Source organism: Crocodylus porosus, unplaced genomic scaffold, assembly GCF_001723895.1.
Source record: "Crocodylus porosus isolate Cpor-Errol unplaced genomic scaffold, CroPor_comp1, whole genome shotgun sequence".
In the NCBI taxonomy this organism is placed as follows: Eukaryota; Metazoa; Chordata; order Crocodylia; family Crocodylidae; genus Crocodylus; species Crocodylus porosus.
The window spans coordinates 33,460,181-33,477,043 of NW_017728906.1; the positions used below are offsets into that span (position 1 = coordinate 33,460,181).

General features: G+C 43.9%; 1 protein-coding gene across 4 annotated transcripts in view; it reads left to right on the forward strand.

Moving 5' to 3' along the window:
* MAP3K7CL (MAP3K7 C-terminal like) overlaps nt 1-16,241 on the forward strand; it is a 50,383-nt gene extending 34,142 nt beyond the window's left edge. For all 4 annotated transcript variants that reach the window (XM_019528806.1, XM_019528805.1, XM_019528807.1 and 1 more), the window contains one exon: nt 15,032-16,241. In XM_019528806.1, the coding sequence (XP_019384351.1) occupies nt 15,032-15,212 (181 nt within the window). In that variant the 3' untranslated portion in view covers nt 15,213-16,241. The remainder of the gene's footprint in view (nt 1-15,031) is intronic.
* Nucleotides 16,242-16,863: the final 622 nt, after the last annotated feature.

The window sequence follows — 16,863 nt, forward strand, 5'->3', positions numbered from 1 at the left end:
GGAATAGGCTGCAATCGGACCTAGACCGGTTACAGGGGTGGGTGGATGAGATTAGGATGGGATTCAACACTGTCAAGTGCAAGGTGATGCACCTGGGGAGGAAGAACCAGCAGCATACCTGCAGGCTGGGGAACTCCCTTCTCATAAGTACAGAAAAGGATCTTGGAGTCATCATTGATGCCAAGATGAACATGAGCCAGCAATGTGGGGATGCAGTCAGGAAGGCCAACCACACCTTGTCATGCATCCACAGATGCATTTCAAGCAGGTCCAGGGAAGTGATACTCCTCCTCTATGCGGCACTGGTCAGGCCACAGCTGGAGTACTGCATCCAGTTCTGGGTGCCACACTTCAAGAGGGATGTGAACAACATGGAGAAGGTCCAAAGGAGGGCCACTCGCATGATCAGGGGGCAGCAGGGCAGGCTCTACGGGGACAGGCTATGGGATCTGAACCTGTTCAGCCTCCACTAGAGAAGGCTGAAGGGGGATCTGGTGGCCTGTTACAAACTAATTGGAGGGGACCAGCAGGCATTGGGGGAGTCCCTGTTCTCCCGTGCACTACCAGGAGTGACCAGGAATAATGGTCACAAGCTGGCAGAGGGTATATTTAGGCTACATATCAGGAGGCACTACTTCATGGTCAGGGCGGCTAGGATCTGGAACCAACTTCCAAGAGAAGTAGCGCTGGCTCCTACCCTGGGGGTCTTTAAGAGGAGGCTAGATGTACACCTTGCTGGGGTCATTTGACCCCAGTACTCTTTCCTGCCATGGCAGGGGGTCAGATTCGATGATCTGCTCAGGCGCCTTCTGACCCTAGAAACTGTGAAACTACCTGTGCATGCTCAACCCCTGACCTGAGGCCAGGCAGCACATGGCTCCTGGCACAGAGCATCTTATCTCTGAAATGTTGCCAACTCTCACAGCCAGCTTGTCTCATGGCTCTGTAGGTCCTGCAGCTGCATGTGGAGGAGAGGCCACACTTGGCAGCCAGGATGTGTGCTCAGGTCACTGCCACCGACAGCTGGGGCTCTGCAGATGCTCTGGCTCCACCAGAGATGGACCCAGGACCACAACATCCTCCAGGACTGGCTGGTTATGGCATTGGAAGACCAGCTGGAGGATGTATGGGCCTGGTATACAGAGGATATTGCCCATGAGGATGCATGGGACCAGTGCGAGGAGGTGTGGGACCGGGCAGACCAGGATTTCTAGGCCCAGCTCCTGGCTCTGAATTGCGAGCAGGTGGAGGAGATGTGGGAACAGAATATGATCCTGGCCTGGGTACTGCAGGCCATGGACAATGACCGCCAGGTTCTGGACATCATTCTGGTGGTGGTGGTTACCTTCATGCCACCCACTTCCTGGCTCCCTGCCTGCCTCCTGGCAGCCACCCACTGCCCAGAGCAGGTCCTTCATGGGTCTGGAAGGAGGTCATGTGCCACCTCCAGCAGCCAAAAGCCCCTGGCCTGGCCCCCTCCCAGGTTCCCTGCCACCCATTCCCTCACCAGGGCCCAGGGCTGCTACTCACGCTGGCTTCACGCAGCCATGAAGCCGGAGCTGCCTGCAATGGGACTGCACGCTGGCCTTGCTGACCCTGGACACCGGCTGCCAGAGGGGGAGCCACCCAAGGCAGGGGACCACCAACCACCGTCCCCCCCGGGTAAGCCCCCTACCCACCGGGCTCACCCTGGCATACACACACCCAAAGAAACAACCAGAGGCTGGAGTGCTGATTGCTTGACCCCAGGCTCTGCCCAATAGCTCCTGACCCCCAGGAAGCACACATCAAGCACATTGTTGTAAATAGTTTGCACATAGAAGAGGTTGTTTTATTGTTGATGGATGGGGTGGGTGGTGGAGGGACTGTGTTTGCTGGGGAGGAAGGAAGAAGGGGGGCTGTTTGATGTAAGAGGAATAAAAATTTTGTTTTTGTGAGATGTGTCTGCAGTGAGTATACTGCTATGGATAGGCAGGATGGGGTGGGGGGGTCTGTGAGTAGTAGTCCAGGCTGGCTATAGCAGTGAGTGCAAGAGATGGTGGTTGGCCAGTACCTCTCACACCTGGTGCCCTGGCCCCCAGTGCTGGGTGTGCAGCTCACTTGGGGCCTCAGCAGGTGGGCCTGCTGCTGTCATTGCCACCACAGGTAGGGCTCCTACTGCCTACCATGCCTCCTCCACCCAAGCCTTGCAGACAAGGTCCTCCCGGGCCTTGCATAAGTTATGCAGCACATACGCTGCGATGATGACCCAGGGGAGGTTGTCCTTGGTGAACTCGAGGTGGGAAGTGAGGGTGCACCAGTGTCCCTTCAGGCACCTGAAGGCTCACTCCACCAGGGCGCGTTTGCACAGGCAGCAGTTAAATTGGGCCTGGGCCAAACGGGGGTCCAGCTGGCCAGTGTAGGGCCACATGAGCCAGGGCAGAAGCAGGTAGGCGAGATCCCTGATGACAAGGGACAGGACCACCACAGCACCTAGTTGCAGGTCCAGAACCCCCAGTGAAAAGTGGCTGCTCTGCACTAGGGCTGGCAGGGTGGAGCTTCAGAAGACACAGGCATCTTGGGCACTGCCTGCCCAGCTGGCACTCGCATGCTTGAAGGTGCTGCAGTGGTTACCATGGAGTGAAAGCCCCTGCAGCTATAGTAGGGACAGTCCCTGTGGGATGGGCAGGTGATGGGAATGTGGGTCCCAGACAGGACCCCAATGCACTGGGGGAAGCTCAGGGCACAGAACTCCACCATTGCCACCAAGGGGTTGTGGATGCAGAGCGCTGTGTGCCCCAGCATACTCTGGAAGGTGCCGCACACCTCCAGGATGGCCCTCCCAGCAGTGGCCTTGCCCACCCCAAAGAGTTGGCCCACATAGCAAAGGCTGTTGGATGTGGCCAGCTTCAGCAGGATGAGGGCCACCTGGGTGTCTGCTGGGAGAAACAGCTGGATGGCTGGATGGCCACAGCTGCGCAAGGAAGTTCCAGAAGGTGGCCTGTGTCATTCTGAAGGCTACCAGCCACTGCTTGTCATCCCAAATCTGCTGGATGATGTGCAGCCACCAGTCCTGGCTGGTCTGGCCAAGCCAGAGACGGCAGGCCTGGAGGCTCTGAAGGGTGAGGGCAACTCTGGCTGTGGTGTCTAGCAGCATGTTGTCAGCGTCTCTGCCTATGGCCTAGCCAGCTGGATGGGGTTTGGGCAGCAACTACGCCACAGCCCTGGGACAGCACGCTGTGGCCAGGCAGGCAGTTGCTGCATGTGGTGGACCCAGGCAGGCCAGCAAGGCCTGGGGGGGTGGCCAGCAGGTGTCTAGGGAGCTGGTTGTTGCAGCCAGGGACGGGCTGGAGCAGCCATGGCACAGGGAGGCAGAGTGGGCAAAGAAAGAGCTCCCATGCGCTGCCCCTGCACTGTGCACACTGGTCCTGGCCAAGGAAGTGGCTGGCCAGGGATCAGAAAGTGGGACTAGCTTTTAAAGATGACTGATGACTGCTGGCAGCTGCAGTCGGAACCTGGAGCTCACCCCAATGGCAGCAGGAGCCTATTGCAGAGCTGCAGTAGGTGGCACCAGTTTGATGCTAAGAGCAGCAAATCTGCTGCCAAGTCCTTGCATGTATAGACCTCTGCCCAGAAGTGTTTACTCACAAGTAGTTTACTTGCAAGTAAACTGATCTCAGATCCAAATGCATGTGTAGACATGCCCAGTGAGTAGTTGTCAATGGCTCAGTGTTTAGTTAGGAGAAGGTATCAATTGGGGTTCCCCAGAGGTCTGTTCTGGGTCTTTTATTGCTTAATATCTTAATTACAATTTGGATGATGGGATCAAGTGCATGCATAGCAAGTTTGCAGATGGCACCAAGTTGGCTGGAGTTGCAGTCATCTCATAGGTAGGGCTAGGATCCAGAATGACTTGAATAGGTTGGAGAAATGGTCTGAAATTAATCAAATGAGATTCAACATGGACAAGTGCACTTGGGACAGAATAACTGTGTGCCCAAATATAGATTGGGGAATGAGTGGCTAAGCTGCAATACTACAGAGAACGACCCGGAGGCTGAATGTGAGTCAAAAGTGTGCTCTTGTTGTAAAAAAAGAAAACAAAATACTGGGTTATATTAACAAGAGTGTCACTTGCAAATCAAGGGAAGTGATTCTTCTGCTCTATTCAGCACTGGTGAGGCTTTACTTGGAGTACTATGTCCTATACTTCAAAAAGGATGTGGACAGTTTGAAAAAAATAAAATAAAAATGATTAGGGGCCTGGGAGACGAGACTTCTGAGGAAAGACTAAAAGAATTAGGGGGGGCGTGTGTACACGAAGCAAGGGGCATGTGCATGACACTTTACAGCAAGTTAAATGCTTTTGCACTGCTTTAATGGCGCTGGTGTTTGCATGTGTTGGCGGTGTGTTGCACATTAATTCCAGCTGCTGTAACACATTAGACAGCGTAATGCACCTTAAATGATTTTGGAGCACAGCAAACTAAAACATCTTTGAGGAGTTTTAGTTTGCTGCCCTGCAGCCGTGAAGTGAAGCACTGCTCTCCGGGGTTGTGCAGGCATGAGTGACTGGTGCCTCCTGAATCTGGAGGGGCACCCACAGAAGCTGCTGATGGTGGCAGCCCTGTCAGGGGGCACCAGCCCTACCGATAGCATCAGTGTCAGCCATTGGGGGAGCACTGCCCCCCTCAGGGGGTGCATGTGCACCCCTGTGCACCCCATACCAGTTACCTATGTATGCAGGCAGCGTTTCAGCAGCCAAGGAAGGCAGGCTCCATCGAATTAAAAAGAAAAGGGGCCAACCCAATCTTTTTTTCCCCTGGAGCTTGCCTGAGCTGCGTGGGGACCTGGTCCTTCCCTCTGTGCCTGCAGTGCCCCCTGGGACCGCCTGAGCCGGGTGCCTGCAGGCAGATGCTGCCTGGGGGGGCCACTGCTGCCACAGAAGGAAGCACTAGCACCTGCACCCCCTCCCCCTGCCAAAGCCCAGGGATCGCTCTGCCTGCGGGCAGCTCCTTCCCTCTCCCCGGCGCCGGAGAGGCAGGTAAGAGGGGTGTACACGACACAGGAATTTACTTCACCCTAAACTGAAGCGGTGTTTTTAAAAACCCATCACTTCAATTTAGGGTGAAGTAAACCTCCGTTTTGTCTACACACGCCCAGGGTTATTTAGCCTAGAGGAGGGGTTTGATAACAGTCTTCAAATAGCTGAAAGGCAATTAGAGAGAGGATGGAGACAGGTTTTCCTTGTAGTCCATTCTTACATGCCTCCTAATTATATACTGAGTGCTCAGGGTGGAAGGTGCATTAGAAATGCCCAGACAAATAAGGACATCAATTCAGCACCTTCACCAGCAATTAAATCACATTATCTAAAAGAGAATATCTAGATGACTTGCTTTTTGTGTAGTACTTTACTTTTCTAGACAGAAACAGCACAACATTTTTAGAGAAGATAGGTGTGAGTAAATGTCCATGTTCTGTAGGCTAGAGTAGATCACAGTGCCTGAAATGAAATGGCATACTGAATGCTCAATAGGTTAGAAAGAAAGAGTGTTTTGCTTTTTTTTAAAAGAAGAGGGATGGCACTAAGGGTCTTAAATCCTAATGTATTTATAATTTAACTGACAGAAGATTGAAATACTGGACTCTTTCTGATCTTTCTGAAAGCCATAATTTGAATGCTATTGCAAAAGTCCTAACTACCACCAATTTAAATCTGATTCTGTGGAAATGTGCATTCGTAATAGTTAAATATTCTAAACTATTTTCTTAAGTAATAAGTGCCATAAGTAGATGAAAATGTAAAATGCGTCCATTATATTTTAAACAAATGGTAGCCTGTACAACATTCTTCTCCCACTTATCTCACATTTTACCAAAAGCTAACAAATGGCATATTGGATGGCTCCCAGCATTCTTAACTTCCTCTCCAGAGATTAGCGCACCTGTGGAATTCAAAGGTCAAATGTCACTTGGCAACAAGCACTACCGGGAGTGGTACGAAAACCTTTTTCAGTATACTGAAAAAGATGATAGCTTGGTCTAAACCAAAGACAAGGGCTGTGTGAATAATTGTTTTTTTCAGTTTGCTGACCAAACTAAAAAATAATAATAATAATAAAAAAATTTCAGCTTGATCCAAAATGAAAATGTCTGGTTTTTATTCCCTTGGCAAAACAAACAAAAATAAAACCTGAATAAAAACAGTGTATTTTAAAAATAATAATTTGGGATTAAACAATTTTTTTGTTCAATTTGAAACAGCCTCTTGTTCCATTTTGGGTGGGCGATATCTTTTTAAAAAAAAAACCCGCAAAAATATTTGTATAAATTTCAAAATGAAACATCCTGAAATGGAAAGTCAGAATACCTCGCTTTAAAAATGTCAAAATAGTGTCAGAACAAAACATTGTCTTTGACATTTTTTCTTATTACTTTTCTGCCCAAACCACTGACCAAATTTGGCTTCAATTTGTATCTCACAACGGAATGCAAGTGATGGGGGGATTAAGGGTAGAGCAAAAGAGAAAACATGAAAGAGGTGTTGAAATGAAAGATGTTGCTCTTGAACGAAATGTAAGAAAAGAGAAAAAGAATGAAGTCGAATTTGTAATCAATAGTGAGAATTTAAAAGGAAATTGGCCAAATTCTTTGCTGGTGTAAACGGGCAAGATGCTGTGGTCTTTACGTGACTTATTCAAATTAACATCAGCAGAGAATTTAGCTGAGTGTCCAGATCCGAGATCAGAATCAGCCTGGAACAGACAGAGAGAGAGAAAAGAATGAAAGGGGTGTGGAAGCAAGAACGCACCACATTTGCACCCAGGAATGTAATTTAATTTATGTTCCTGAAATGTACATGTATTTCCATAACAGATGTTTTTGGATCTCTATGTTTGGGTGAAAGGAATGGAATGGCTGGTTATTTTGAGCTCTTGTCATATTGCTATTACTAGCTAATGACCCTGGATTAAGTAGTTAAATACTGGAGTTGTCATGGTTGCTGCTATAATTTTATATTCTTAGCTCTGTCTGGTTTTATCTCTTTCCTCCCCCAGATGCTTCTAACATATCTCTGGAGAAAATATTGTGCAATTATCACTTGGTCTGGGATCACTCTTCTTCTCAGTCATGCATGTTTTTCCCTTCCTTTTCTCTACACATATTGTAGTCAACACTTATTTAAGAGTACGCTTCCCTTTTGAAGGATCTACCTTATTCTCTTTTTCCCTTTCTTCCTTTCAAAGGCATGGGCTGTTTGTGTAAAGCCTGTGTGCGGTACCAGCATTCAGATTACTGAGGGGTGGGGATTTCTGTGACTTGACCAATGTTCATCTCCATCTCAGTGTCCTGCTAAGCCATCCTTGCTAGAAATGTTACTAACACATTGAAATACTTCTGAGAAGCAATACATGGAAACTATATTCAAAAGCAAATTAATGGGAGGACATGAGAATTCATATAATGAATCAAAGTAGTGATCTATATAATTCAATATACTGTCCCTAGTAGGTGCTTCAGAGGGAGAAACCCTGTAGACACATTTTTATGTGATAACCTGTCCCAGGTAAAGTTACATTCCCAAAATTTAAGTTGCTTAATACACCAATGCATTAGGATTGATATCCCTGCCAAAGCTCTTGATTATTTTTCAGATCTCTATTATTATAAACCTGGGTATTCTTGTTATTCATATAAACATTCAGTTCTGTTATGATGCCTCCTGAGTGCCTGGCCTCCATGATGTCGTGTGGCAATAAGTTCCACAAATTAATTTTGTGGGTAAAAAAAAAAAAAGTGTGCTTTGATCAGTTTTGTATCTGCTCTCTTTCCATCAAATTGAATATCTTGTTCATGTGGCAGATGCATTACATGATTATTGAATAGGCTTTACTGTTTCGTAAAAGCAGAATTGATGAATGATGCACAGTCCAGATACATAAGTCAAAGCCAGGGTACAGTTAGTGCTTGAAAAATTTAGAGCAACTTTAGTTGGCCAAGTTAGTCTTAAGTTAGGTGGAAGACACCATACATGGCACCCTGCCCTGCCTTCTGCCTAACCTTGCTATGTGGACAGGTTACTACATAGAATATATAATGGACTTCTATACATGGGCAGGGAGGCTGCTCTGATGTCCTGTAATTACAGCATGTTGAAGCAGACTCAATTAATCAAGTCTGCTGGAGCATGGTAATTACAGTACTTCAGCAGACTTGTGTCATATGTTTCAGCATCCCTGCACTGAAAAATGAGGAAGGGCACTTAAGCCCCCCATTTTTCAGCATGGAGATGCTGATACATGTGATGCTCTGGGTGCTTTAATTAAAGCAGTTCTTGGAGCTGCACTAATTAAAGCCACTGCCCCACCCACTTCCCAGAACATGTCCCTAGGCAGTTTCATCCCAGGGTAGCCATTTGCTCAAGGCAGATTGGGTTCCCTAACATCTAGTTTCTAGGTGCTTAAATATTGCCAACTGTGTGTTCAATTGCTCGTTACCGCCTTACTGGGTATGTTTACATGTGTATATTAGTGTGCTTGAATAAACTCTGGTGCTTATCACACTGAATTGTATTGCTTCCAGGCCCGTTTTCACACATACCCCCAAGAGAGCAGCACATTGAGCTGGGTCGGAGCAGCCCCAGCTGGCAGGGAGCCCAGGGGTCAGCTGCCATCCTGGGGCTGTTCCCCCCAGCTCAGTGTGCTGTGGAGGGGCTGGGGCACAAGGATGCTTCAGTGCGGGGCTAGCTGGCAGGACCCTTGTGCCCCAGGCAGCCATATCAGCATCCACACGTGCACTGCTGCTGAGTAAAAAATTCTGCAGCAGGATAGTACTTGTATCAACATGTACTATCCTGCTGTGGAGTAAATTAGTTTATTTCATCTTAATAGGGGCACACATAGATGCATAATGTTTACTGTGCAGTCAATTTGTCTACTGCACAGTAAACATCTTGTTGCACCCACTGTGGAGTAAATTAATGCCAATTAAAATCCAGGCTAGATACACTCCATGATAATCATATTCTGTATATACTGTATACTCCCCAACTATCCTCTCTTCCCTTTACCATTCATTATTTTATTTACATGTTGCCTAGCTGTATTCCTTATTTTCAGTCTTTTCAGATGAATGTTTTTTCCCCTGCTACAAACAGGGTCCCCAAAATGACACATGATATGCCAGATGAGGCTGCAGCTTTGGTGCATGGAATAGCAACTTATACTTGACATACTATTTATCTCCTAGCTCATGCCTCTGTATCCTAACATGTTTCTTACCTTTTTGACCCTTGCTGCACATTGAGCAAATGAAGCAAAAATAAAGACCTCTGTCTCTCTTCAGTGAGCTTTCTTGAGGTACTTGTGGATGTTCCAAAAGGAGCTTTGTAAGCCAAATGCACTGACTATATTCTGCTGATTATTACACATGCTCCATTTACCCATTGACTAGCATCTTGGGTATTTCTTGTACCTGTGCAAAATGGCCTTTAAGCACTAAAAACTGAGTGGTCAGCCTGTTCTATAATGCTGTCAGCACTCACCCTTGAGGTGCTGGAACTGCTCATTTCTGGCATGCTGTAATTTGCTGTATCATGGACTCTGTTTTATAGCATAAACCATATTGTTGCTGGCCGTTACTTGATTATGTAAAGGGAGCATTCTCCCCAAAGAGAAGCCAATTAATTACAATTCTTTGCTCTCCTAGGTCCCCCTGTGCTGAAATCTACCCCAAAATGATGAATGAACTGGTAGTATTAAGGCACTGGCCTTCAACCAGTGACAGTTTTTTAAAGGGTGCTACAACAAGCATATGACCCTGATGTCAGCTGTCCTTGAAATAAGGCTCACACAGCAAAAGCAGTCCAGCACCACCCCAATTGCAAGTTAATACCTGGGTGGTACTATCCATCTCTATGCAAATTTCTCTACTTCATTTCTTCAAGAAGATTTAGCAGAATTATCTGGTCTTTGCAGTTATAATTGTTATTCATAGTTAATGAAATAAAAAGCCATCTCTACTTTCCACAGAAGTAGCTTTTACTTCAAAAGTGAGAATAAAGGCCTTTTCATTAAGAATATGCCAGTTTTTTCATTTCTTTTTGGTCCTGTAGGATTTGCATTTCATTGCATTTTTGCCATGTAAAACTACATTGTTCCCAGAAAAATGAACATGTACTTTGAAGAAGTACATTTCAGATTTCCTCATAGATTCAAGTAGCTTGGCAACATATTACAAAATGCTTTATCAGTTCTGTTAATATTTAAACACAGTGTAGCTGCTTAAAGGAAACACTGATTGCACAATGCTAGATCTATGTATTAGGAGTCCATAACAAAAGGCTAGATGGTGCAATAGCTTAGTGTGGTATTCTTTAACCTCTGAAAGCCAAATTCAAATTCTGGATTAGGTCACAAGCAAAACTTAGGTGGTGGCCTCATCTTTTTTTGTGGACTTCATAAACCATACCATTCATAACATTTAGCAGTCCCCTGGTGTTCTAATCTTAGGCTTCTGTAACAGGCTAGTAGTATCTGTCTGAAACATCAACCCACCTGTCAACAGGTGTTGACCCTGATGGGAAAAGAATAAGTAGGTTCTGCTGACTCAGAAGCAAACAGCTCCTTATACTGCCTGAGTTTAATGGAGCTTGGAGTCGCTTTTTGGGAGAGATGATCTAGGGTGTGGGCTGAGCAGCGTAGGGAGGAGAGAAGGAGCCCAGAAACAAACAAGTGGGGAGAGAAGGCTTAAACTGATCTTAGTTATCTTATTTAAGCTGGTTTAAGAAATCGGATCCCCAGCCAACATTATTGACACGGAATGAATTGTATTTGTAGAAGAGGTTGGAAAAGATACTTGCTCAAAGCCTCTCTTGCTGAAGGTATTGCAAGGTTTTCATTTACAGATCTATAATGTCTGCGTGCTCTACTCCTGACCTGAGTCTAGCAGATGTAACCGGTGCTTGACTTTCAGAAGTGCCAGTATTTTTCCTAAAATAGTACAAGTAGAAGCTTTTTATCAGATGCTGGTTACTGAATATTCAGTTCAGCTTCTTTTTCTTTGTATAACTGAAGAACAAAAGCAATTAAGAATACATTTGAAGCAATGTCCCTGGAACATTCAGAAGTGAGCAGCTGGTAGCCCGTAGGAGCTCAAGCCTTCAGTCTAGCATAACAACCAATGGAATAATAGATTTGGTACAAATTCTCTCTTAGCCCCAAGAGACAACATTGAAGAAAGGACGTTTCAAAGGACTAACATTTTTAAAACAATTAAATGGATACAACTGGAGCGTTTCATCCATAACATTTATTTGCACAAGATCTTGAAGTTTTTAGGTAGGCAATATTCCCACTGGTAGCAGCCTCAGGGAGGAAGGCGTGACTTTCATAATAAGAACAGTTTGCTTGATTTATCCTTGCCTTTTCTAGAACTGGTTTTAGCAGTGAGAAGAGGAATGAGTCGGTCACTAACAGTGTGCTTTTAAAAATACTGTAAAAGTTTTCTTTCAACTAGCAATCATCACGCCTCAGTTGCACCTCATGGGCTATGATACTGCCACTGTTAATGAAATTCTGCTAAACAAAAAAAAATTGAAACTTTTTTAGACAAAAGCCTTTGAGAAATTAAGTATGGTTTGTTATAGTTATACCTGACAAACAGAAAGATAAAGGCTCCTATCTTTTGCTCTAGCTGCTTTTCATTGCCTCATTGGTGTAAAGGAGCCTGAAATCTGCATCAGCAAGTGCATCTCCCAAGTTGAAGAACCCTTCAGTAACTTAAAAGTACCATAGTGAGTGCATCTACACGAGATGTTTACTGTCCAGTTGACTATTTAACTGTGCTGTAAAACAGCATCTACATGTGTGCTCCTATTAGGGTGCAGGAAACTGGCAGGGTAGTACTTGTATTGTAGAGGTTTTTTTCATGCAAAGTAGCACAAGTGTTGATGCTGACTGACTGGCTATAGCACGAGGGTATTTCAGTGCAGGGTCTGCCTGCCAGCTAGCCCCACACGGAAGCATCCTCATGCCCCAGCCAGCCCCTCCGCAGCGCATTGAGTGCAGTCAGAGCAGCCCTGGGCTGGTAGGCTGACCTCCTCAGGGGCCCCTGCCAGCCAGAGCTGTTCTGATTCATGTAAATGGTGTGCCTGGGAGTGTCCCAGGAGCGATAAACTGTGGAGCAATAAGCTCTGGAGTTTATTGCTGCACATTAATGGCACATGTAGATGTGCCCAGTGGGTGTATTGCACTCTCTCTCCTTACTGCCTTTGTAGGAAATAGATTTGGGACAGCAGGTTTGTAAATCATTAGACATTACAATAACCGTAGCTGCATGAAAACAAAAATGAACAAAAATGAACAAAATTATGTTATAAAAAATGAAAGCTGAAATAAAACACACAACAAGATAAATCATTCCAGATTGTGGAGCCTGCTCACAAGTAGAACCATGCAGGTGCATAAGGGCCCACCTGTGATTGTTGTGTAGTTGCTGCATCATTTAGAAAAATGAGATACAATTATTTTAGCGATACTCTGGTCTGTGAGGGGAAGTTATTTTATATAGCATTATAAGACTTTCCTGTATGAATGCATTAATTTAGCTTAATAGGAGGATGTTCTGGAAGAATACATTAGAAGAATGCAGGGTTATGAAGAGTTACAAAGTGAGTTACTCTCTGGGAAACTAAATGACCAGGAAGACTTTGCAGCTATGAAAGATGATTCTCCTTGAAGCAGGGAAGAAGAAATGGTTTGAGTGAAAGGAACAGACCAAGCTAGCCAGACCATAGAGCTCTTGGGGAGGAAGGTATAAAAGAAATTTAGACCTATCAAGAAGCCATGTGGAAGACAAGTTAGATACCTGGTAAGTTGTACATGCATATACTAGTGCTTTTCAACCTTTTTAGACTCAAGGCATCCCCTGTCAGATTCAAGGCACCCTCCATAACTTTTGTGAATTGAGCAAACCCCCCATTTTAAAAACTAATTTATTTATTACAGCGCTTACTTCCATGCAGAGGGGGAAGGCAGTCAGGATGGGAGAGCAGCTAGACAGGAAGAGCCTAACTTTGCCTTTATTTGCTTGTCTCCTCACATCTTGCTTATCTCCTTACACTTCCTGCAGCACTCTTAGAGAATTTCATGGCACCCCAAGGTGCCCCAGCACTCTGGTTGAGAATCACTGGTTTAGTTTATTGCTTTAAGATTTGTCTTCTCTTTAAAGTTTTTGTTCTAAGTAACACAAAAGAAGCTTTTAAGTAAAACAAAAGAGGCTTCTCAGCCTCTTGTAGGCTAAGATTATGTGTATATTCATTTTGCTTTAATGAAGCTATCTGGTCACTGCTTACCATTGCCATTGCTCTCAGAAATAACTGACTTACAGGTGCCAGACATATGTGAGACCTGTTTGATGTAATCACAACTGATACTGCATAGGGCCCTGCAACCTTATGACTCCGTCCTGGAGGTAGCAGCCTGGGACTCAAGACTAGCAGTGTGGTACAGTCCAAGACACCTCTCATCTCTGATGTGCTAGAAGAGATTAAGAGAGGTCAGAGACCTCGTAACTGCAACACTCACCATCTAATGGCTGCAAAATCAACCAAAGTAAAGAGAAATAGGACTTCCATATCTGACACACTCATACGTAGTTTCCTTGCTGAGATACATTTCTGTCCTTGGGATGAAGAGAAAGGGCCATCTAAATTGCATGTGTACTTAGCAGACCAAGTCAGATTAGATAACATAAATCCCATCACTTCCAAATGTGTCTTCTATTGAAAAAAAACTTAATATTCTGTTTTGCTAATTAGCTCGAGCCCATTAACAATTTGTTCATCCATGCTCAGCTCCTGTTGAGGTCAGGAAAAGTTGAGAGCACTCATTTCATACTGGATTGGCTACTGAAGGGAAAGCATTTCAGAATTAGAGAAATAGATTAATATCTAGGAAGAAATAAATGGGATTTGGAGGGAGTGAGCTGGTTGTGCATTTAAAATTAAATAATTAGATAATGTTACACCTGGTTGATCAGTAATTATAAGCCTCAACATGTACATTTCTTCCTCATTATGAAGACTGGTGTTTGAACAAAAAAGGTGGGGAAAACAAACTAAAAATGGCTGTTCAAACTGATTTTAAAAAACATGGAAAATGTCTTTAAAAATTAGTCAGGAGCACATATACTAGAGTGGGGGAAAGTTTTACATTGTTTTAGTCTATCATTACATGCAGAGTAATTTGGAAGAAAGGAGCAAAGATTTTGCTCACTGTACTTGAAATACTTCCACTCTTATGAAGTTTTAAACATCTGAAAACAATTTCTCTAGTCCTTCTTATGTCACATCCTTTAATCCATATTCAGAGGGGACCCCATTTATGTAGTTGTCTCCTTGGCAGGGTCTTTCCTTATACTTGTTCCAAATGTTATGAAGTCTTCTATGAAGAAACTGGATGAAAAAGGTCTAGAGAAGGCTGCTGTGACCTTTACTGAGGAATGTGTTGCCAAGTCTTTCTATAAGTGCAAAGAGGATCCCAGCAGATTTGAACTACAGGGCATAAAAAGTGATGCGAAACCTCTGTTTTAGGTCCCAAGATTCTTCCCTGAGCAATGACATTGCAAAAGACCTATGCTAGGCATTGTCCTCAGGGCCAAATCCAGTTCATCTTATTTGTCAAAGAAAGATAGGATTTGGCACTCTACAAATGAAGCTCTGTAGTGGAAGAGCTAATTAAATATAATTTACTAAGAAACACAAGAAATCACTTAAGTGTATGCTTAAATCAGTCTCTCTTCAGGAAGGGCACTTAAGGAAGCTGCTGAAATTTAGGCAGGTAAATGGCAGTTCCATAGAGTGAAATTAAACATAGGTTGGACTAGGTGCAGTTTTGAATAGAAATACTTTCCTGAGTCAGGGCCTAAATCCATAGAGTCACTGGTCTGGAATAATGCAACCCAGAAAACAAATTCGCTTTAATACCTTTCACATATCCCATGTATGACATAGTTCATCTTTTACTCTTTGTGTTTTCTTAATCATTAGAAAAGAGCTGATTGCTAGACTGGAACAAGCGGAAAAGGAGAGCATGGATGCTGCTCAGCTGGCTGAGGAGTATGCAGCACTGACAGAAGAGAATCGGACATTGAAGCTGGCCCAGACGCAGTGTGTAGAACAACTGGAAAAGCTTAGAATACAGTACCAAAAGAGACAGGGGTCTTCATAACTCTCAGCTACCTATTATGGGGCAGTGAAATCCAGTGTTTGTTTTGTGCTGGCCAGGAGGTTTTAAAAAAGGTTCTCTTTAATATACTGTAATACTTTACTACAAATACAGAATATGTAAAAGTCTATATTTAATTTAAAGTTTGCCAGCCAGTAGCTTACTATAATGGATATTTTATTCATTATATAATGGCTATCTTATTTCAAGTAACATAATTGAAGTATATCTATCCCCATTATATGTTCTAGTAGATCGGATTTCTTTTCTAAAGATATTCTTCCAATTTAAGAAAATATAGACACACTAGAAACTGATATAAATAGTCTCTGTGTTAGGAGTTGGACCATACTAAGCCATACACAAGGGGCAGTGTTAATCTATGGAACGCTGTGACGTGTTTTAATTTTAGTTTTGGGGGGTTGTTGTTATTTTTTCATGCCTGAAGGGTTTGGAAATTATCCTAAATGTAACCTCCTGGTTCTGGGTAAAAACTATGTCCTTATTAATTGGCACTGTGACAACAGCAGCTTTGGTTTTGGTAGTGAAGTACAAGATATTGCACATTAAAGAAAAAGTAGCTTACAAAAATAATTTTGATCAAATAAGCACAGCACATTGCCAGTAATAATTTACAAGTTATGAAATGGAAAGGAAACAGATGAAATCAAGTTTTCCTTCCTCCACTGTATGGTTTGTTAGAGATTCATTTCTATTTAAAAGTCACTTGTACTTTTTGGCATGCAAGAAATGTAAAAATAATGTATGGACACTACAGTGGTGAATAAATAAGACTTTATGGTTTTAACTGTGAATACTTCAGTAAAACTATATTTTGTAGGCTGTTTTGGAGCATAAATGACTGAGTAGGGACTGAGCAGTTAAATGATATACAGATAACTGGGAGTGAAAATGATTGTTTTCCTTGCTCTATTTATCACTGTATTTTCCTAAATCAATTTAAGAGTCTTTGTTATACTTCCATTTCTATTCATATGGTATTTTTTTCATTAAAAGTGAATACACAAAACTAATTTTATGACCTGCACTTCATTAACCCTCGCTGTGTTTCTGCTTTATCCAAAGGACAGTGTGTCACATTTTTGTGAGATTAGAATTAAACACAAACTTAATGCTAACGTGTCAGTAAGGTTATGTTCATAATTCTCAAAAGTCAAGAATAGTGGTTAAGACTTGCACTGTCAACATAACTTTGAATCTCCTTGCTCATCTAGGATCCAGGGAGTTTTTAAAGGGAGTAACCTAGACAACTCCCATTTAAGTCCCATGGCACCAAATTACAACTTGGTTAGTTCAGCAAACACCAGATGTTCCTTTACATCCCTTCACTGGCTAACCATCTCATAGGTAAGAGGGCAAACTGGGTGCACTTGGGTGCTACTACCCCTGCCCTGAGAAGAGGAGCGGGATGAGGCAGGGAATGCGGGGAGCCTTACCTCTATCCTCCCCACAGCACACTAGGTCATTGTACTCGGTCTGTACCTGGCACAGTTCAATCCCTTCCCAAAGCAGCAGGGAAACAGGAGAGGAAACTGTGACTTGCTGAATCATGGTTTTCTTCTGGATGTTCCTTTAAAACAAACCATTCTCTCACAATTGTAGCATGTACCAACCTTAGAGCAGCAGGAGCTAA